At 45.2% G+C, this 22872-nt stretch overlaps 5 protein-coding genes across 5 annotated transcripts; 3 read left to right on the forward strand and 2 right to left on the reverse strand.

Moving 5' to 3' along the window:
• Positions 1-483: 483 nt before the first annotated feature.
• Positions 484-1172, reverse strand: AOL_s00054g813 (uncharacterized protein; the record flags this gene model as incomplete). The annotated part of the gene is made up of 3 exons (XM_011122129.1): positions 484-533; positions 613-864; positions 986-1172. The coding sequence occupies 3 exons, from the start codon at positions 1170-1172 to the stop codon at positions 484-486; spliced, it is 489 nt and encodes a 162-aa protein (XP_011120431.1).
• A 5562-nt stretch (positions 1173-6734) lies between these two features.
• Positions 6735-9106, reverse strand: AOL_s00054g814 (uncharacterized protein; the record flags this gene model as incomplete). The annotated part of the gene is made up of 4 exons (XM_011122130.1): positions 6735-7139; positions 7208-8747; positions 8808-9000; positions 9058-9106. The coding sequence occupies 4 exons, from the start codon at positions 9104-9106 to the stop codon at positions 6735-6737; spliced, it is 2187 nt and encodes a 728-aa protein (XP_011120432.1).
• A 2602-nt stretch (positions 9107-11708) lies between these two features.
• On the forward strand, positions 11709-13798 carry AOL_s00054g815 (uncharacterized protein; the record flags this gene model as incomplete). Its single annotated transcript, XM_011122131.1, has 2 exons — positions 11709-12094; positions 12139-13798. 2 exons carry the CDS (start codon positions 11709-11711, stop codon positions 13796-13798), a joined length of 2046 nt encoding a protein of 681 aa, XP_011120433.1.
• Positions 13799-16109: 2311 nt separating this feature from the next.
• AOL_s00054g816 (uncharacterized protein) lies at positions 16110-17104 on the forward strand (the record flags this gene model as incomplete). The annotated part of the gene is made up of 3 exons (XM_011122132.1): positions 16110-16244; positions 16304-16681; positions 16748-17104. 3 exons carry the CDS (start codon positions 16110-16112, stop codon positions 17102-17104), a joined length of 870 nt encoding a protein of 289 aa, XP_011120434.1.
• Positions 17105-18144: 1040 nt separating this feature from the next.
• AOL_s00054g817 (uncharacterized protein) lies at positions 18145-21696 on the forward strand (the record flags this gene model as incomplete). The annotated part of the gene is made up of 2 exons (XM_011122133.1): positions 18145-20070; positions 20140-21696. 2 exons carry the CDS (start codon positions 18145-18147, stop codon positions 21694-21696), a joined length of 3483 nt encoding a protein of 1160 aa, XP_011120435.1.
• Between the last annotated feature and the right edge of the window lie 1176 nt (positions 21697-22872).

Raw genomic sequence — 22872 nt, forward strand, 5'->3', positions numbered from 1 at the left:
CTAAAGAAACTATAACAAAAGACTCGCAAGTTGAACTTTGGACAGAAAAAAGAAGAATAGAGGAGAGGGGATATCATTGATGCATTGCCTAATCCCGGAACGCCTATGTGAATGATGTAAGATATTATTTTTTTCAGTATCCTGAATCAGGAACGACCTAGAGTAGGGAAGGGTATACCCGAGTACCTTGTTGGTACTCTAGATAAATTGGATATGGTTTCGTTGACGCAAAAGAACAGGATGTAATCGGAAAGGGCAGAAAAAATCAAACGAAAGAGTATTGTAAAAAGGATAGAAGAAGAAGTATTTTCTGCGTCTTGTCTTTTTGTAGGTAGGTAGTTCGTAGTTTAGAGTCCGTATTTCGTGGCAGATAAATGGATTGGTAAGTGGACCCTCCCAGCCGGCTAGCTGTCACGTCATAGGAGCTTGAAGTAGCTGCTAGTTGAAGGACAATGACGTTTGGGACGGTAGCCGGCGATGGAGTCATTTGCGGCGACGGCCAAAGAGGAAGTCTTTGCCTTTATCAGCCCATCCTATATAGATATTCGTCAGCATCCTGACCTAATGCCTTATTTATTTCGATTTCAGGAAGTGATTTTGATTAAAACTCACCTCGGTAGTCGTGACGAGAGTGATCGACAGGTACGGTTCTATCATATTTGACACGACGTTCGTACTCTTCGGCAGCGATGAACTCCTCATCGGATGGGTGAAAGACATTGCCAGCACCTGAGCGACCACCATGGTAGTCGGAGGTGGATGGACGACGGGGAAGCATCTCGACGTCTTGAGCAGCGCGAGCGTACTCTGGGTGTTCAAAGTCGTTGTCCTGCATATTACCGGTCCCTCCACGTCCAGATGTGTCTACAATTGTATTCCATAATGGATTAGTCTGAAAATTCATAGACACATAAAAATCCAACGCTGCATCCGTGTTGATATAGGGCGTCGAAGTGCTGATATAATGACTTTAGTTAATACTTACAGATAGAGCTCTTAATGGTCGGAGTGGCAAAATCTTCTTCGTCTTCCTGATGAACCGAATCGGCACTTGAAAAGTTTCCGGCACCACCACGGCCGGTAGATCGTTCACGATGGTCGAAGTCCTGACTAAGGCGGCTAGAATCGTCGTGAGACTTTCTGGGGGGGAGAGCAGCACCGTTCAATGTCATTGTGAAGAAAAGAAGACAGGTGTGTCTGTGGGTGGAATAGGGAATTTATAGGGAAAGTATCAAGCCTGAAGCGCTCCAGAAGGCAACGGGAAGCAGACTTTCCGATTTGATATTCCCGAGAATAGGGATGGTCGTGGCAGCTAGCTGCAGGAAGTCGTTTGGTATGGGCCGGGCAGCGGTTATGTTTCGTTTGACGTGGAGTCTTAGGCCGGGGGCTAGGCTCGATGATGCAAGTGAGAACGGCGTGGTGAACAGTCTGGGGCAAGGCTGCCTAGGAATAACGAAAGACGGTCGGGAAAAAAAGGAAAAAAGGACAGATGGTCTGACGATGCGATAAAAGTACCGTTTGAAAATAAATTTAGTGAACGAGTGCAACAATGGCGTCTGGTTATGTCTGTAGGTAAAATGCAGAAGAAGGAAGGTCGAGGTCGAGGTTATTGTTGATGGTCAGGAGCACAGGCAGGCTTTTGGGCGGTGTTGACGACACCAAAGAAGCAAGTCAAAGGTATAAGATAAAATCCACCTGTGTGTAATAGCCGTTTGTAATTTTAATCTCCTTAACTAGCTTAACCAGCAACGTCCAAGCTAAAGCAATTCAATTATTCGATCCGGATTTCAATGTTGCAGATGCAAATGAGGCTCGCCTGTTTGGTTTTGGCGATGTTTGGTCGGTTAGGCCTGTTCGGTCTGTCCTGGCCTGTCCAGTTCGGCGAGCTCAAAGAGGGCAAGTTCCACTGCACTCTTCCCCCTCAAATCAGGTACGCCGTCAATCTCTCCGGCTGATGATACGAGCAAAAAAGAAAAGAAAAGAAAGAGAAGATGAAAAAAAGAGAGATCTGATCTGAGAGGATTCCTCAAAAGCTGGTCCTTGCGTCGTCTAGAAACTTTTTGTAGATGGATGGATGGATTCTTCGCTCTATCCTCTTAAACCTTGAAAATTTCGGTAAGGCAAGGGCAAAAATGCGGTTTTCGATTCGATTTTAACTTTGGCCTGTATTCGACGGGAGCGGTGATGTCTGCTTGCTGACAATTGATTGCTACACCATGAGCTTAAAATACGATATTGATCTTCAGTTGCAGTTCATTTGACGGAAAAGAATTGACCACTGGCTCTTTATACTCCTATCCAGCTCTTCGTCACCTGAGCTGTCTGTCCTGCTTTGGAGAAATATCTGCTGCCGAATCGAGATTCTCTCACGTAATGAGCTCGAACCAGGAACCAGAATCGTCAATACAGCTAGTATGGCGTAGCGGGGGAAGTGTGTGCTAATCTATCCCGGAACATCCACAGTGCAGCGTCCGTGACCTCGCAAGCGTCTATCCATTGTCCTGGACTCATGATCACGGTGATGCCGGCCAAGGGACTGTCTCCGAGGAGCATGCCCATCCTACATGACATATCCCGGTAACGATTCGATTATCGCGAGAATGTTCTAACCGCGCGAGCTCCTCTAGTTTGGCTCGAACTTGACTTATCTCGTCTCCTCAACATTTTTTTTTCTTTCGCAGTTACGGAGTATTCTCGAATGGACTTGGAAATAATGGCGGCTTCAAGTCAAGACTAATCTGGGAAGCTGGACTCCACTGATCAGTTGACAGAGATCTGGATCAAATTTCGGCAGCCTGTCGCTCAAAACCCGTTTAAACAGCAGCGAATCGTTCAAAGCACGCGTTCGTTGCCAATGCCTGATTTCGGAGCACCGGTCAGCCCAGAAATCTGCTCGTCGAAGGTGCTAGATCTAAGAAAACCGTCTCTTCCCCGCAAAAATTTATTTTCTATCACGTAACAGGAAATAAAGTACCTTAAAATTGGAATTGACATATCGGCCTCCTCGAAAATCCCTGTTCGATGGATTGCTTATTCCAGTGGCTTTCTTAGAGGTGGAGCCTGTAGGGCTTCGTGAAAGCAACAGCGTCTGCGAATGGCCTGCTCAGCGGGAAGCCAAGACGCTAGGAAGGGGCAAGCTGCGACACCTTATTTGAACGGCGACCTCTACTTTGGGAACTAATCCAGGTTTGCATCAGAACATGCCGAAATGTTGTAAGCTTCCTTTCCCTCCTCTATCTAATCCGACGTGAGGAATGGAAGAACAACAGGAGAGGCTTTTCGAAAAGGGAGACGAGGTTCTAGCTTTTCGGTGTCTGCACACCTATATTGCATGATGCATCCGAACTCTCCAATAATTTCTCCGTTGAGTCTTTCGGGAATATTCCTACATACAGGACCATTCGCGTGAATGTATATGTGCTGTACATACTTACATGTTGTATCTCGGGGCTGACAATATCTATAACACTGTGAACAGAGGCCAACTGTTCGCGGTCGGCATTTGGAACATTCAGGCAGCCGGTCCTTCTCCTTTCTTAGCATGTTGGTTTATATCTGGGCCCACGTCTTCGTATGCGACACCCTTCCGATAAAATAATTACTTCCAGAAGCCCTTGCCTGTCATTCCTCATACATCCGGATTACTGTCTTTCTTTCCTTCTTTAAACAAAAAAGAAAACGATCCAATCTAATCCATTTAATCTATCGCTAGTGATTTAAATACTATTGGCGTAATCTTACCTTTTCCAGCTCGCCGAAGTCGAATCCCTGCAACCGTAAGTCCTGCAGAGCTCGGATGCAGTGGCTAGTGGTGGATATATAACGATTTTGTCGAAGCGTACTCCGTAATATTTCCTAATAATTGCGGCATTGAGGAATCTACTTAAAATGTATATATCTCCTGTTACAATCGCTTGTTTAAAGTATTTGGATACATCAAGAATTATCCCTTTTCGAACACTCTTTGGGATGAAGTATCAATTGGAATTGATTAGAAAGGAAAGTTGTCTTTGGGCAAAGGCTGTTGGATTTCGAACTTACAACACGGTTTAATTGGTCTGGAGATTCGGGCTCTGAAAACGACATCACAATGTTAGTCATACTCGAGTGTTACTCTAAAATTTTTTGATCGGAACGCCTATTCGAGTACGAAATCGCTATGCATCCTTGGCTTGAACTCGCCAAGGGTATGGATTCCGATGGCTTGAAGGAATAGACGGATATGCCACGAGGCGCGGAATTTGACTCCGTAACCGACTACACGAATATCTAAACATAGCCTGTACGATCGATCGTTGTCTTAAAAATCAATGACTCTTCAATCGAGAACCCTAAGTGTCTGGTGTTTAGGCCCTTTTGAGTGTCTTAGAGGCTACTAGAATATTCGAATATCTCAAGCTGCTTACCTTTACTCAAAAGTCTAGACTTCTACCCGGAGAGGATACCCAACTCCGTAACTGTTTTATTCTTCTCAGTCATATTCACTGGAACATACTTCATGTCTAATCAACCAATAAAAGTAACAAAGTGACTACATCGGCCAAGCTGCCAATAATCCTTGACATACAAACCAGTGGCCGCCAGAAGTGGGGTGAAAAAAGATAGTTGTCCAGCTGAACACAATGCATCTTGCATATCACCCCATATCGATCCAACGTTTTCTATCCTATCTACCCGAGCTCGACTATATATAACGGTCCGCTATTTGAGCTTGGACCCCAAGAGATGATGGAATACTGCAGGCTGCCCAGGCGCTTAAGATGAAATATATTCTTCTTTTTTTTTATGAGATCTGCGGCCTTGGTATCGGTTATAGCCGTAGGGTTTTCTGGAGCTAGTGGGATGTCGGAATGGGATCCTGGAGCACTTAGCCCGTGAAAGCCTGGGACTTTGGCGAGACGCATATGGGCTACGTAGTTATTTATTCTATATTGGTTTATAGACTCATTCGTAGATTAATTCATATATCTTTAGCTTAACTGAATTTCTAATTAAATGCCTATTCTAGCGGTTTTCTCCAACAAGAAAAATATGTATTTTCTTTACGAAAGGCTCTAGTGTTAACTAGTTCTGCTTAAGAGTTATCTCGTATGGCGACGAGACAAGTTGAAGGGATATTCTTCGAAGCTTCCCATGCATGGCCTTTCCGAGACCAACCATATATTACGGCGATGAAAAAACAGCGAAGGGTAAACCTTCTAAACCAAATGATATTAGAAGGTACCCTATGTAGATATTCTGAGTAAGACCTGACACAATTTTCTAGGCATACCAATACCAGATATGACAATATGTTAAAATCATATAATATCTTAATATATCATTGCATTCTCCATCCCCCCAAATACCATTCGAAACCCCAATGCATGCAATCCTGTACCCAATCTTCCCCTCTTGCAACCTTCCAATTCCAAGCCTTTCGATCCGATATTCAAGCTTTCATATCTCGCAATCCTTAACGGCGAAGCCGGCCGGCCGATCGCAAAAGGGCTCAGATACTCCGATATCAGTTTGATGACGAACACACACTCCGCGTCTCAGCTCAGGTTCCCACATCAAATATATATCTTCATACCTCTCTTTCCTTTTCCCACGCTCTCACAAGACACCCCCTGGTATCATATGTCATGATCATGACAATACAATAATCCTATTGTTATCATATCCCGTATGGTATGGAATGGTCCCCCCGGTCTCGGAACCGCCCTCCCGACTTCCCCCCGACTTTCGCGAAACAAGAATATTAAAATATCCTCCAAAAAAAGCATAGAGAAATATTTAAATTCCACAGGATGGTGTGAAGACAAACCAATGATGTTGAGATGGCCTACCTTGCAGCTTCCTTCTTTGTGTAAAATGCTCCTTGTAGGCGAGATTAAAAGAAATAAAAAGTAACAAACGTAGGCGAGCTTATGCGTCGTGGGACATGTAGGGAAACCAGGATATCATGTCAAGATCGTGATCGCGAGTGTCATGAATTGAACATGGGAAGCAAAAGCAATACTAACTAAGAATATCAACTTCCCTAAAACATCCCTCAACCGCCACGCCCGGTTTCAAACCCAGCAAGCCATCCGCATCAATCACCCCAATTAAAAACAGAAAAACAAAATAAAACAAAAAAAAGGCGGTGATAATTACGTGCATAACGAAAGGAAAAAAAAAGAAGTCCAAGCTCCCAAGATACCCGGTAAGTTCCTCCCCCTTGCTCGGGATCTTTTTCCCATTTTCGTCGGCCTCTTCGCACAAATCATGGTATGTAGTTGCATTTTGTAGAAATTCATTTTCGGGATGTTAAAGAGATAAGCCCTTGAATATGCATTAATCATGCTTATCTGAACCAACGCAAACTCGATTACGTTTTCCAACATGCATGCGCAGGCGCGCAGAAGCCCGATTTTGATATCAAAAGAAACCTTGAGCTCTACGCGGTTTAAACGTTTTCTAACACTGGCTTCGTTCATTGAAAATGTTCATTGGTTAATTTCATATTATGAATTATTATACCAAATGTAGGAATATCATCTGATACTTCAACTCTTGAATTCTTTTTTCCGCTCTAATTAGCTAACTGTATCAACAGCCCCCCTTCCATATATGTACAGAATAAGCACTTTTGGATAAAGTTACAAAAGAAGAAGAAAAAAGTAACAGAAGAATCAAAGTATGCTTCATCCGATCTCGCACAATACCCCACTTCCCCAACAACTCCTTTACCTTGAAACTGGGGTAGTCTAGGCAATCTCCTCTTCCTTCTCTTCAATAACCTCTTCAACAATCTCCTCGATAACAGTGGCGCCCTCCATATCCTTCTCTTCATCAACTCCCAGAGGCGGTAACCCAAGGTCTTCTCTCTCTTCCTCCAGCTCTCTCTCCGTCTTGCTTCTCCATGCGCGCCATTCCTCGAGAAGACGTCTCCTGGCCTCGATAATCGTGGCGGAAGCTTCGCTTTCAAGGATCAAGTCGTCCTCATCGAATTGTCTGCTGTATTCTCTAAGGTTCTTGCGGACTTGCTTTTGTTGTTCTTTGGACAGCATGGTTGGTGGGCGTGGACGCCAGGAAAATTGCTTGAAGCGTTCGATATGATCCTCGCGGAGAGAGTTGCCCTTGAAGTCCCACATATGATAGCCGTTTTCCATCTGTAGTTTATAATTAGCTTTCATCCAAATTCTAAATAGAAAACAATCGTAATAGTTTGAGAACGTACTGTGTGCTTCCACATGCTGGAGCTGCTGACCGCATATCGACCCGAAGGATCCCACTCCAAATCAGTGACACCGTAGTGCTCAACGGTTCCGATCAACTGAAGATTGGCTGCGAGATCCTTCTCAGACTCCTTCTTTTCGCCATCGAAATCGAAATCCCAGAATTCGAGTTCGTGGCTGACTTGGGAGTTAATAGTAGCGACAATGCAGAATCTTCCCTTGGGGGACCAGAAGATGGCGTTAGAGTTACGTTTATCAATTGTGCGGATGAGACGGAATGGTCCAGTTGGTGGAGACTTGGTCTTTTCGGGAGCATAGAAGGAGACAGATGTCTTTGGTGGGGCGGGGGCGGCGCCTGCTGGTGGGAGTTCTCCAGCGGTGATGAGGACGAAACGGTCGCCCTTTGGTTCCCACGCGAAATTGATAACTGTGTCCTGAATCTCGATGGGTTCGTTGGGGATATTCTTCTCCTTAATTCTGAAGAACTCAAGACTTGTGAATGTAGACTTGCCACGCTTGGAGTGTCTGTCAACCTTGACGCAGAGGTAGGCACCTTCTGATTGCCAGTGAAGCTTGCAGTCTGATACGCTGAACAAATTTCTTGTTCTGATGATTTCCTTGGAAGGGATGGCCATCAGGGACACCCTGGCGGTCTGATTGTTGATTTCGGGAGTCCAGTAGCAGAGAAGTTGTTCACCGGAAGCCTTCTTGGCTTCATCCTCAGTTGGAGCGTAAGGAGACCACTCGAAGTCGACGACACCCTCGAGTTTAATCGACTTCTTGTCAAGGAGAACCATGGAAGGTGTTTCGTAGACGGAGATGGAGGAGCCAGGGGTGACTCTGGCGCAGTACTTATCGTCAGCGGTCCATTTGAAGAGCGGCCATTGGATTTTCTTGCGCAGATTTGGTGGTTTGTCGGCTTCCTGTGGATTCTCAATAGGTGGGAAGGAACGAAGGAGCTTCCCGGTGTTGACATCCCAGACAACGTATGTCTTACCATCTTCTTCAGGTGTTAGGCCTGGCATTCCTTCCTGGTAGACGATTGGCTTGTTGGACCAGGTGACAAGGTACTTCTCGTTGGGGGAGAAGTCAACTAGGTTGACAGCTGGATGTGGGAATCTGGCCATACGCTTCCAGCTGCTGCCACCCCATAGCTGAACACCCTGTGGATGTAATGATGTGAGGTAAGTTCCAAGAGGCGACCATCTGACGAATGATTCTGTCCAGAATTGACGTTCAACAGTCATCTCAGGAGAGTCTTTCTTGTTGTTAAAGTAGACACCAACGGTGTCTCCGCGGAAGAGAACGAATTGGTCACGGGCGCGAACGTCACCAATCCAAGAGCGGAGATGCTCCTGTTCAACGAACGGTTCTGGTTCCGGATCGACGTACTTTTCGTCGATGCGACCTTCACGGCCGTAACGTTCAATGTCGGTTAACTTGTTAACCGCTAAGGTGTGCTTCTTATCGAGGGCGAGGCCGTTGAGTTTCTTAACAGCTTGGGCGGCCTGGGTCGCGGTTTCGTACTCGACGAAGGCGAATCTACGTCATGTCCGTCAGCATTAGTGCCACCCGAAGATCCTGAATCATCGGTAAAAGTACCCTTGAGATTGTCCATCATCGCCCATGGGCATATAGACCGCGTCCTCCTTTGTCGTTCCGACAGCCTGTAGCTTCTTGACCAAGAATTTGACAAGCTTGGGCTTGTTGTCCTCAGGAACCTTTGGCAGCCCGTCGATAACGACGAAGGTGTCAAGGCCCTCTTCTAGCTTAACTTCATATTGTTCTCGGAGATCTATTAGGTAAGTTAGTTACCGGTGCGATAACGGAGCCTTATCGGATGAAGATATACCGGAGAAGTCGATCTCTTCTTCGTCGTCGTAGAATTCGTCTGCCGTCATTGTGGGCGGTAGGTGATGTAGTAGTAGTCTCGGAGTGATGTAGTATATTATATTCTGCCGTCAATAGGGTAGAATTTCGGGGTAGATGATGGTATTTAAAAGGGAGCAGGTGGGGTCGATTAATGTGACTGTGGTGAGTCGACAATGAAAGGAGAGTGCATGGGTTTTGACGGTCGTGTCGTCTGTTGGAGCTGCAGAAGCAAATTTTTGGGTCGGCCACAGAATTTCAGTGTGGGCTTTCGTTTTGGTGGGGAAGCTTAGACGCCCTAAGCGACAGCAACACAACCGAATATCCACGTGACAATAACTATTCTTGGTGCTTGGCATAACTAAGACTGTTGTATTTTATAACTTGATCGCCTGGACTCGTGTTGCAGTCGCCTTCGATCTGGCGCGCGGAATTTGCTTTGATCAGAATTCATGGGAGGAATTTTAGGGTATTATTTTTTTAGTACCCATGTGGTCTCGTATAGCAGACGCGGTCCACCCTTTTTTGGTCTTTTGGCCGGAATTTTGGGTAGTATATTTGCCCCTTTCGCAGTTAATTTTGAGGCTAACATGAGTCACTGCGTGGCACCATATGCTCTATATATAAGATCATGAGTACATTTTTTTAAGGCATAAATAAGAATTAGCCGGCTATGAGATGAGATCTTGAAAGATATTGTGAGTCTTGTGATATGACTCTTATGGCCTTGGCATCATTGTGCAACCACTTAGCAGAAATTTGAACATGTTGGTATACAACGATTGAAGTCAAATTTTAGCTCTGGATGAGACTGGCCAATTGCATCAATGAAGTTCATTATGGAACCTTACCATTCCCGCGACGTAAATCTAGTTACAGATACCGTAGAAAGAGAGAGCTAAGGAAGTTGAAAAGATATGTAGGTTAGAATGAAGGTGCCGCCACCTTGACCTCAATTGATCAGGATGATAGATCTATAGCGTTGAGCCTAATAAAGGATTTATGGAGCGCCGTGGCTTAGTCTGATGCAGTTTTTTTTACGGCGAACCTTTCAGCCAAATGCATATATATGACACCGTTGATTTTGCATGCGATGCAAAGCTAGCTAGGAACTTAGCTATCAGTGGGTAGCCTCGAATCCAGGCGATCAGTGGGGATCCTAGCGGATTCAATACCTACAGACGGCTGAAGCCGGAATGTTTCCTACAGCAAAACTTAAAACTAACATTGAGAAAATGGATGGATTAATAAAACAAATTCAAATTGGAGTAACTCACACATGTAAGGTCTCAATACTGATTGGCCTGGACATTTTCTACGTGCTGTCTTTTAGTTCCTCCCTCGATCGAGGTCATTGCTGTCTCACGCCATAAGTTGCACACAGAAATGCACTAAGATATTGATTTACTGGCAAATTCCGTCGGCAAAACTTGCGATATATAATAATCCACCAGCGGCCACAAAGCCAAAAACGAAGAGCTAGAGTCGAGGCCGGCTTACTTGGATAATCCCTCATGCGCGCTCAGATCCTGCGATGTTGCTCAAAAGTGTAAACTCCGAACGCCCTAGAAAAGAACTAGAAGGGAACAAGAAAATATTCTTACCGAGCCTCTCATATCTCTTCCGCGATAACGGTACCGCCGCCGCAGCCGTGACGTTGATAGAGTCCGCAGGCATGTCTAAGCACACTGCAAGGGTTAGTCACCTCGACTCGCTGATTGGTTAGTTGTGGTTTGTGTAACGTCCCAAATGAGAAATCCAACACTCACCTGATCAAGCCCTATGCAATGTTCGGGCTGCAGACACGGCTTGATGGTTGACAAGACGCCAAGGTGGGATCAATTCTTTCAGCCGCTCTAATTCCGCATGTTCTATCATCATCGCGAAGGTGTAATGTCCCAGCTAGTCGACTTGGCGGCGACAAAAAGACCAATGGTCTACTGGCCTTAGAGTCTTGCTTGCGATGCTCGAGGCTGAGAAGCTGCATGCAGCTGCAAGTCGGATGAACCGAAGTCTGACGAGGGAGCTTGTGTCTATGATATCGGCATGGCATTGGCTGGAACGCTTTAAGGCTGCAGCAGGGGGGAAACTTCATGTGCACTTTTGCAATTACGGATATGTATCGATAACGTCGATAGTTTCGTCAGTGTCCGTGGCGTCCGCGGATCCGTCGACAGATGTTGAAGTGTAGAGCTACATTGACATCACGATCTAGAACATCGCGTCATGTTCAAGCTTCGAGTCTTCGAGATACTCTTGCTTTTGCTAGGGGAAGTAAATGAGCTGAAAACTGTAAGCCTTCGGCATTCGTCCTATCATGACGAAGGATCATTAAACGTCGAACTTCGCCTTTCTAGCGATGATTATCGCAAGCTTACCATTGTAACTACAGGATTTTGGATCCAGGATTTGGTAATCTTATACTCTCGTACTAGGACTTCAACCCCTGGGAATATTATATAAGGCACTCTTGAACCTCAGGCTTCACCTGGAACTGTCCCCAAGTAGATAACTATCTTTCCCTAACAGTATCTATAATTCGATCAAAAAGCGGCAACTTTGTTCTTAACTCTACCAATTGCAAGCTGAACATTAATTCTATATAATTACTTACTCTTTCCATAACTTAAAATCATGAGTGCTCCACCTCTTCCAAATATTCTACCCTGGAACATCCCCCAGAATCCATCAACGGATGGTGAGGAGCCGGTCCCCGCTCCACCAGTCATAAGACCTCTACCGCCATTCCAGCCTCCACCAATAACCTGGCCGCCAATATGGTTCAGGTGGTTGAACCAAGGTGCATGGCTCGTCAATCTCGAGCCTGCTGCTAGTGGCGGGCAGAATTATGATGGTACCATACGTATCGAAGTCAACTCTGAAGGGCGCACAGCAAGCGGGGATCTTTACCAAAGACCTCGCGTTTTGATTAACCTCCCCGGGTTCCCTCGACGCTGGCTCAATCTCCCCGCCCCTAACCCGGCCTCTGGCATCCCAATTCTCGCTAGAAGCAACTACCGGTACTACCTTCGTATCACACAGATCGATGAGTTCCTTCCGGCAGGACTTCATTCACACTTGGATTCCAAAAGTTCAAGTATGTCCAAACCAACAAGACTACCTTTAGTTTCACTCAGGAGCCCGTTGATGGTGGCTATACTGCTACGATGAAGTGGACGACTGCACCAGCTGGATACCCATATCCTGGTGACTACGCAGAAGGCGATGTCGTCTCAGACAAAACAGGACAAGTCGAGTTTAGGTTGAAGATGGGGCGTGTCTCGCAATTCTATCGTAAGTTCACAGTCGAAATGGATAACGTCCCTGGCTCTGAAAGGCCGTTGGATAATGGCGGCGTTGTTGGTCAGAACTTTGAGGATTGGAACTCAGTGTTTGGTCGAGTCGGATTTGAGGTTAAGGTGGTTGAAAGTGATGGTGACATTGTTGATACTGAGGACGGGTATTGGTCCCTAACCCAATCTCACCAAACAATGTTGGCAAGGAGGGATGCGTCCAATTTGGATACCGAGTGGCGCTACTATCTGCTTGCCACAAAATTTAATACTGTGAATGCCTTTGGGGTAATGTTCGACAACTCCGCTACTGATTCAAACAATATCCCTCGTGAAGGTCTCCAAGTCAGCTCTCACGTCGTAACCGGCTTTCAAGAAGGGTGGGGCGAATGGAAAGACTCACGATATGGTACAATCAAGGGTGCATACTTCCGTACTGCACTCCATGAGCTCGGGCATGCCTTTGGCCTTCTCCATAACGATGATGGTGGCGACGGAGAGCCACCAGTTCTCGACTTTTCATTCATGAATCAGACTGGAAGGGCTATTAACCGCTCCACGGCGGCCAGTCCTCTTTCTAAGAACATTAAATGGAACCACGCCGATAGGAATCTGTTCCAAATCCGCCATTGGCCCGACGTTTTTGTTAGACCTGGTGGAGTCGACTTTGGATATGCTTCAAACACTACGCCACCCATTACACCACCTGATTCAGATACTGAATATGAACATCCAGAGTTGGTATTCAAGGTTGAGCCTATCAAAGACCATTCCGAGGTGCCACTTGGAGCACCAGTCCGTGTCAACCTCACTCTCACAAACACAGGCGAGCAGCCAGTTAATGTCCCCGCAGATATCAGTCTCAAATCGCATACTCTCTCAGGACAAGTCACCGACCCAACCGGAAAAATCTGCATTTTCCACACACTCTTTTACCTTGACCGCGAGGAAGAGATCAAAAATCTCAAGCCCGGCGAGAGTGTCACCTCGTCTCTTACTCTTCTCCGTGGTGGACAAGGTGCCTTGTTCCCTCTGGCTGGTGTCCATAAGATAGGTGTTAAGTTGAGCTGGAGCTTTGATGAGGATTTGCCTCTTTGGGTCGCTCTCGCAGAGACTACAATCTTAGTCACTCCTCCATTGGACAAATCTCATGCTGCTGCAGCCCATAAACTTCTTACCACCCCAGATGCTCATTTAGTTCTTGTGCTTGGTGGTGATTACTTGGAAGATGGTGTCGCTGCTATTCAGCAAGCTTTGGAGGATGAAACTTTGCGGAAGCACTTCGCTGGTACTGAAGCGAAGAGAGTATTGAAGCGGCGAAATCCAGATTTTGAGCAAGCGACGAATTTGGTATCTGAGGATAATATCGTTTTGAGTGATGCCGAAAGGGCGAAATTTAGGAGACTGGGCGTCGACTCCTTTGAGGGCTAGTGTATAACCGAGAATTTCTGTTCCTACCGATCACGCATTGGCCGGATATGGGTTTGAATTCGAGGGTTTGTTATCCTTAGACAATTGATCAAGGTGTCTCGAGTCAAATCTGCTGGAATACGGTCTTTTTAGTCCTCAATCGATTAATCGGGAATTTTCCTTTTAATTTTCGAATTTCACTGTAATACTTTGTTGTATGTTATGCATGTCTTCGATCAGACCAGGCCAGAGTGGCTCGATTGCAAATGGTTCTTTAATTAGAACAAAAATATAAACATTCTTTCATTATTTGGTGTAGAATCTGCCCAATCTTCCGATTAAATATAACTTCGCCCAAATAGGTCCCTCGGGTCGCAATTACGGCTTTAACTAAGTACATATCAATCCGAATTGAATTCATGAATAACATCTCTAGAAAAGGCTTGCTCGACCAACGACATATAGAAAGTCGTAGAGGTGTTGACTTTGTGGTATTTTGTGCCACCGAGATTCGCGAGAACGGCTTGAGATCTATACGCGTATATGGTATAAGTATAATATATCGTTTTGACTGAAATAATTAATAACTTATCTTGAAATGACTACGACCTTGATGGTCATAGCATATTAGTTATGCCAGCGGATGCCGTAAATGGGTCATGATATCGATGCTATCTCCGCAAAGCAAAAGTCCCCACCAGGCCAGCCCAGCCCAGGGATGGTGGAGCAGGGCAGATGTCTCACGTGGCGCCCAGCCAGACCGTTAACCCCCTGGCACATGCGGCGGACCGGGATGCAAATGGATGGCATCAGCTCTTCCACATCATCGTGCTTTAAGCTTAAGCCTGTACTTGAAGAAGAAGATGCTGGTCGATGCAATGTATGTAAGTACATTCTGCATTGGCATTTGCAGGGCAGCGTGATTGATTGTGCCACGAGCGCGATCTCAACCTGCTTACCAGAGCAATGCAGCATATGTACCGGCTTACATTAGCATTCCTTTAATCAGTCTCCTTCGGACAGCATCTAACTGGACTCTCCTCTCTTGCTGTATCAGTATATATACGTACCTAAGTAAGTACTTATATATGATACGAAGCCTAACTTCTTCTCTTTCCGAATTCCCCTCCCCTCGAGCTCTCGGTCCCATAAATAGTTGTATTCCGGATATTCCCAACTGGTCTCTCCCGATAATCCACGGCCTTTAACGGTTATCTCGGTCTGGGGTAGGACAATACTGTCCGAAGGGGTTAGTTCTGTCCTCTGTACGATCTTGTAATTGATCGTTGTCTCTTTCACTTACTAGCTTACTCTCTTCCCTCCCTTTCTCACACACTCTCTCACACACACCCCATTCACTCTCGTTCATGCATTATATATGAAAAAAAAACAATAGTCATTCTTTGAATACTAAGTTTGCTTTGCTTCCAATTCGTGTCTGTCCTGTTTGTTTGTTGGTACTATTTCGTCTATTAAATTTAATTCTCGTTCTTTGATCGGTGCAGCGCAGCACTGTGCCGACTTCATATTGCTTCTTTGCAGTTGCGCTTCTTTTTTTGTCTTTGCTTTGTTAGGCCACGGTTCAAACTATCCGAACGAACGACAAGCCTGCATATACCTGGCCCGATCTCTTCTCATCGCATCCCGGCCAAAAATTTCCAAGAGTCGCGATCTCTTGACGCGAAAAAAAATTTAGACCTCCTTCCCCGGACCTAAATTTTGGCTTCCCGAAGTATCTAGAGTATTTCCTAGTTGGCTCTGGTGCGGCTCTGCTCTTGTTTGCTGTCCGTGGCGTGCCCTGTCTAGTCTCGGAAGGTCTGCCCGCAGGTACTTTGCATCAGAAATTCTGCACCGAACGCACGTACACAAAAAAACTACAATCACCAGTTCACCAAAGAGAAAGACTCCGCAATTGGCAGCATCTCCACCACAAACAAAGACAAGGACGAACCCGGCCGACCTGCAGCTGTAGTATTCGCATTCAAGCAAACTGTTTTTAATATCGATTGCCGGATCCCTCTCCCGCTCGTTCTGCCGAGCTGCTACTGGCGGGAGAGCCTTGTCTTCATGCAGCCGTCGTTTCTGCTCTGGAGCTCAAAGCCGTAGCACCGCCGTCAACAATTGCCAGCTCTCTACCACCCCACAGCTCCTGCTCTGCTACCATAGTGGTAACCGTTCTCCTACAAATTCCAGGACCTATCTGCAAATCGCCATCTTCGCTCGCTCTCTTGCTACTACTACCAATACTACTGCGACCACCAAAAACCATACAGTGAAGCGTGCAAGAAGAAGACCTGAATCGGACGTCAAGAAACAAGTCGAATCAGAAGACATGGAGTTCGACGAGGTTCTATATACTCCAATCATCGACAGGATTCTAAAGGCTGGCGATTTAGCCTCCATCTCGTCTAAGGATGTCCGTAAAGCTCTTCAGAAGGAGCTTGGTTACGACATCACCGACCAGAAGGTTCTTCGTTTTACCCTATCATATAAGTATCCTTGTGATGAGCTAATAAGATTATCTAGGCCGAAATCTCAGACCTCATCCGAAAGCGCTTTGACGAGATCCTAGAAGAAACCGGCCCGGAAAATGTCCAACCTGTCAAACAAGAGACAAATGGTTATGACGCTGTTAAGAAAGAAGATCCCGGAGCCTCTCCGTCCAAAAAGCGCAAGTCAGTAGCTAGCCCGTCGTCGTTGGAAAATGACGCTCGTTTAGCTGCCAAAATGCAAGCCGAATGGAACTCACAGGACCGTCCTTCTAGATCTACGGCTGTCAAACGTAAAGTTGTTGCCCCGAGGAAGAAGAAGAAGAGTAGTGCCACCATTTCCGACGATTCCGGTGTCGAGGAAGGTGGAGAAAAGAAGAAGAAGCGGAAGATCAATGCAAACAATCCGTTCCACGTAAGTCAAACTCTCAAGCTTGGTGATACCAGTCTAGAGCATGAGTATAGCTAACATCGAGCATAGCAACCTCTCATCCTTTCGCCACAGCTATCTACTCTTCTTGGTGAAACACAACTATCACGCCCAGAAACAGTAAAGCGTATCTGGGCCTATATAAAACAAAACGATCTCCAAGATCAAAACGACAAACGCTACATCATCTGCGACGAAAACCTTCGAACTGTTTTCCCGACCGCCAAGGTACATATGTTCACAATGAACAAGATCTTGAGCGGGCACTTATATCCTATGAATAAAGCGGACAATATTGCTGACGTGAAGACCGAAGATATCAAGAGCGAGGACTTTGCATCGTCGCCTGTTTCGGCGGCTTTTAGCCACCAAGGCTCACCGTCTAGCTTAGAGTCAGAAGCTTCGTGATTTACTAATTATATAGGCTCATATATGTGGTAAAGTCATACAAGTACATGTTTGGACCTTCGGTTATGCTTGGGACTGCAATACTGAGAACCCCTCCCATCTATCGCTCCCCATTGTCCGCTTTTTAGGATCATATTTTCTTTCTTTGTCATCATTATGGTTGTTCTTTCTTTGGCAGACACGCTCAAAATCTTTGGTGTTCAGGGTGCAACAATGCAAAATGCAAAATGCTGGGAGTTCAGAAAAGAGTTTAATCGATAATCGGGATGCCCATATCATATCATCGCTTTATTTTTTTCCACCCTGGCTTTCTAGTGATGTCTTCTTCCTTGGTCTTTATTTCCTTCCTTCCTTGTGGTAGAATTGAGTCGATTTGGCATGTATGTACATTAAAATATATCTATTTCTTCATCTTTACTGATTATAGGTCCGTCCTGTGTGCAACTCCTGGAGCCTCGAACCAATATCTTTTTGGGGGAGAGATTTGTTTTGAGGAATTGAATGACCTTTAACTAGGAAGATTGTAGCCTGATACTTGTGCCGAAGCTTTCTTATCAGCCGCATATGCGCCTCCTCAACACCAGCCAATAGATTTGCTCGCGCGAACATCGAAATCCTGCAGCCTCGTGCGGAGAAGAAGAGATGAGGTGAGGCACCTAAGCAAAAGGCCGAAGGTTTTCAAGGAAAAATAAAATGAGGCCATCTGTCATGCTACTACCACGTTCACATACTCTCAAATCGATGCGATAGGATCGGTGCCATGGGGAAAACTTACCCAGTATTTATTAATGCGGATTTCACCCTACACGGAAGCCATCATCTTTGAGACCCAAAGGTACCATCTTGTTAATATCACATCTATAGTATAGTTTATCGTTTTACTCATATTTCGCTTCTTTAAGATAAGACGACAGAGCGACTAAAGACTAGGATCAACCCCGATAATTGACGTCAACGTTAATCCCGGTTCTAACGTTATATTAACGACTACCCGATCGATCAGACAGGCACATGTATACTTACTTGCCTAACCTGCACCCATGGCGTTTAAAATATTTAAACGAATGAGCCGGTGGAAGCCTACCCCAGGATCTGGTAACTCAGGACTTGAGGAAGATGCGCCGCCACCGTACCATTACAATGAAAATGCGACAATTTCAACGGTACACATAGTCAAGCCGATCGCTACTTATGTAGAGAATGTAGCGGTTGAGGATGTTCATTTGGGCGACCCTAGAAGGATGTCAGAGACTTTCGTTACCACTAGGGGGGTTGAAGGGCAGGAGAATAGTGAAGTTAGGAAGTCAAGTTTGGAGAGGGGGAGGGATGGTTATTTCGAAAATCAAGCCTGGAGGAGGCAAGGGAGGGTATTCGAGGCCCAAGGATATGAGAATGCTGAAGGTCGACTTCCAGAGCTACCTGTACCTCCTCCTCCGCCACTTTCAACAGTCCCAGTTTCCGAGACGCCGCTGCCAAATTTTCAAGGAGCTCCACCATCTCCTTCGCCATCTCAACGATCAAATCCTGCACCGCCCGTACCGCCAAAAGAGCACTTGGATTCAGAGCACTCGTATCCTTCTCATCGCTTACCCTTATCGAGAATTCAAACCGAAACAGAGTCTACCAATGTCACCCACAAAACGGAGACGATGTGGGGGCCATCCAACGAGGAAGAAGAAGAAGAAGATGATGATGATGATGGGAATAAGTCAGACGCTTCAGATGACTCCTTCGTGATTGCAAATAGTAGAATAATCTCCCAGCAGCAAGAATTTGATGCCCTCATCCTTCAAAAACTCAACATCGCTACTGCGGTTGAGAAGCAGCAGTGGGATATCGCTTTTAGCTCGCTCGACGGTCTCATCAGTTCAGTAGAGGAGCGGAAAGGGAGAGCCCCTCTCCAATGGTATCTCGAGCTTGTTCGGCTAGGTTTACACGCAGATGTACCGCACGAGAATATAAGACGCCTTCCAAGCAATAATGAAGAGATTGATTCAGATATCGATCTACAAAGGAAGCTTCGAACAGAATATATGATTTTTCAAGGAATTCTTGCCACGAAACGGGGAGACGACAAGGTATCTAAGGCGTGGTTCATCCAGGGCTCCAAGTTCGCACGCGACCACAATTTCCTTGAGGAGATGAATATATGTTACTGGATGTTGAAGGAGAATTATACAAAGTCTGGAAACACCGAGAAGGCTAAGACTTATGAGGATTTGACGCCTGGGTACAATCTCTCTAAAATTACGGAATACCTACGACCTCGGGTTTTTAGACTCGATGCTACGGCTATGTCCCTGAGACAAGAAGAATGCCTGCTTCTTCTCGATAAATTACTCTTGCGTAAGGATGTTGCTGAGGACGAAGACAAAAAAGTAAAGTATCGACAGATACTGCAGTTCGCATCTGCATGCTACCTTCAACACACGATCTCATCCTCGATAATATCAGACATTTACGGCATCGAGGCGACTGAAGTACTGCAGCTAATAAATTCAGCAACCTCGGTGTTCATCCCCACGAAAGATTTGGATTCCGAGGTAAAAATCGCAAATGGTTTACTATGCCCTATTATTTGTCGGAATTCGAGATCACCGGCGGTCTCACACCATTACTTTTCGTCTAAGGAGCCTATCATTCTTTCCGATATGCTACAAAGGCTCTTTGTCCTTATGAATAATGTATTGGTGGAAGACATTTGCAAGATCAAGATGTACGGGACCCCGAGGGCAGAGATTGCAATGGATGATAGAGTAAAATGCATCCGTCCCTCTTTGCGGTTTGCGTACCATCAGTGGCTTACCCATTTTATGTATGCGAAGGCGGAACTTCCGTTGGGCGAATTGGGGATATTCCTGGAGGAGCACTGGTTGCATTGGATTGAACTTATTGGCCTCCTAGGGGCTGATGAGTTAAACCGGATTATTAGTATGACAAAGTTTCTGAGGACTAATGCCGCTGCTGTAAGTGGGAATATATTCCGCTTTTCTAATTTTAGGATTTTAGCTAACCTGTGGTGAAAATGTATTTAGAAAAAAAGGATGGAAAGCCTTCCACCGGCGATGGCGGAAAAAATAAAGAACCTAGAGAAGTTCCTAAAGCGATATGGGGATGTGATTGCAAAAACGCCGCTACAAGTATACTATCTCTGGAGGTTTTTCGAGTTCAAAGAGAGTTCAGTATCACCATCTACACCGAAACTATCTGCCAAGGTCGACATTTACGACTCACAGAACCAAGATGACACTACCAAAACACTTGCAGAAGGATACAATGACCTTCTAATGGTTGTGAAGCCCGGAACGAACAGTAAACAGAAAGTTGTATTTTCGCATGATCTACGCCTGGTCGCATATAGTCTTCCGGACTCGCCGATAGTTATCGTTAGAGACCTAACAAAGAAATGGGACGGCATTATACTAGAACACGGCCAGAAGAAAGTCTACGAAATCTACTTCTCACCAAAGATATACGAAGACCATACTGTGGCTTTGATAACGGATCCGACAAAAGTCACACTTTGGAATATTTCGGATGTTACGAATAATTCCAAAGCCACGTTCAAGGCCACCTACAACCCTCCCAAAAAAAATCAACATCTTGAAATGTTATTCTCACCGGACGGGGAACTCATGGCATTTCTTTGCTCTAAAACAAACGTTTCGCTGCGAAGTATAAAAACTGGAGTAGAGGTTTGGAATCAGCTAGATTCGGGCGACATATTGGACATGGCCTTCGTAAGCACCGATTCAACGGCACTAGCGGTTATAGATTACGACAGTGATATAAAAGTCTGTAAAAAGGACTACGTTTTTGAGGGTGAACGACTTACTTTGGGCTGGGCCCAAAGATTTCTCGAAGAAGGGAGCATGAAAATTTTGGATGGCGAGAAGAAGAGAGTGGTGATTTGGGCGAAGGGTTTTGGTGTTTATATCCGCCCACTGGGGACAAAGGAAGGGCAGGTGGTGTTAGAATGCTCGGAGTCTAGAAAGAAGAGAACCACAGTGGTTATCTCACCGAATGGTAAAAGAATTGCGGCTATTCAAGACAAAGGAGGGATTCAAATATTCGATTCCGAGACTGGAAGGTGCATTCAATCTTTTTGGAGGCTTAACCAGATTTACGGGGAGACTACACTTGCTGCTGCCTTCCTACCATCTGGTGATCGGTTGATAACAATATCGAAAGAAATGGGAATGAGAGTATGGGAATTAATAGTGGACATGGAAATTAAGAACGGATGGGTGGTGAGGGGCGATGAAAAAGTCATGTGGATTCCTGGGAATTACCATGCGAGAATCGCGGATGTTGTGAAAACCAATGTGGTGGTACTTACACATCCGAGTGGGAGGATATTAGAGGTGGAATTCGGGATCGATAAGGGGAGAGCGATGGAGCCGGGAGGAGCGTATGGATTGGTTAGTAATGTTATGGCTTATTTACCTTCTTTGCCAAAGGGTTTACCTTCTATACCGGCTTTGCCTCGCAGTTTGCCGACTTTTGGGTGGGGATCCAGCTCTACTTCTGGAGAACCGAGTTCTTCTTCTGACCATGCACCTGCCGTTCCAATCAGTAAAAAGGTCAGGTAATATTCTAATTTCTAGATATATAGGGGGGTTGTATGGTTTATTTTATGATTTTGCGGTAATGATCAGGTAGCGCGGTGTTCAGGGTCTAGTGCGTACATGATTTGATAATACACACAGTACATGTTTAATATTTAATTAGGTAGCGTCTGTTTGAATGGTTTATATATAGTACTAGCAATATTGAATTTGAATTTCGGAGGCAATTGATAAAAATATCTATAATCTACCTCGCCAGCTACTTTCTTGATCATGAGCTTTGTAAGTTGCAATACTTCCACCCATAATCTCCTTTTTAGCATCAATTTAGTTTATTTTTCTGCCCCTTTGTTTATATTCTTTAAAAAGGTACAATATTGCAGAAAGATGAGGAGCGAACTAAAGAGGTATCCAGATCGATAGTTAGAGGCCGGAAAAAATGCGTTTGGAGGGGAAAACATGGCTATGGAATAAAGTCTTAAATTAAGAGTTTTATGCACAGTCATGTCATGTGTGTCTTAATTTAAGACCATATGCACCGGGTCGATAAAATGCTATAGTAGCTACTAGTAATACTATAGTATCGCTTAGGACCATTAATTTGATACTGACAAGAAAATGCACACCATATCAGACTCTGTTTTAAGTTTTGAGAGGCCAATATTCTTCGTCGTCTTTATCTTGTAAAATGTTACTGAGTTCTAGTAGCCTCGAGATAGTTCTCCTGGTCAGTCGACAGGATAAAATGCAACAGATGTTTGCGTTGCCAGCACTAATCACAAACTGACGTCAGCCGTGACAAACATTTTTTGTGTAATACAGAGCTGATGCAGCTGCTCGAGCTTATTATACATGGTACAAATCTTACAAAGCCAAGTGACAGTATAAGCATTCTAACCCATTGGTACAGATGCAAATATAGTCTAGTTCCCGAACCACTATGCCGGTAGACTCGAGCGGATGTATAAATTTGGGTGTATGTGTCAGTTAATTCGGATGGAACGTGTTGCAGGGCTGGGTTAACTAGCGGGATGACTACAACATGCTGGACTTAGTAATTTTATATCCCGCACCTTTTTCACTTTGTCCATCCCCCCACATAACCCACCTTCCGTCTTCATCAACCTCACTTTTTATGACTCGAACTCGCATCATAGCCAATTCATCAATTCAGCTCGATAAGCGCTCTTAAATACGTCC

The sequence above is a fragment of the Orbilia oligospora genome (genome assembly GCF_000225545.1).
Source record: "Orbilia oligospora ATCC 24927 unplaced genomic scaffold scaffold00054, whole genome shotgun sequence".
Classification (NCBI taxonomy): domain Eukaryota; kingdom Fungi; phylum Ascomycota; class Orbiliomycetes; order Orbiliales; family Orbiliaceae; genus Orbilia; species Orbilia oligospora.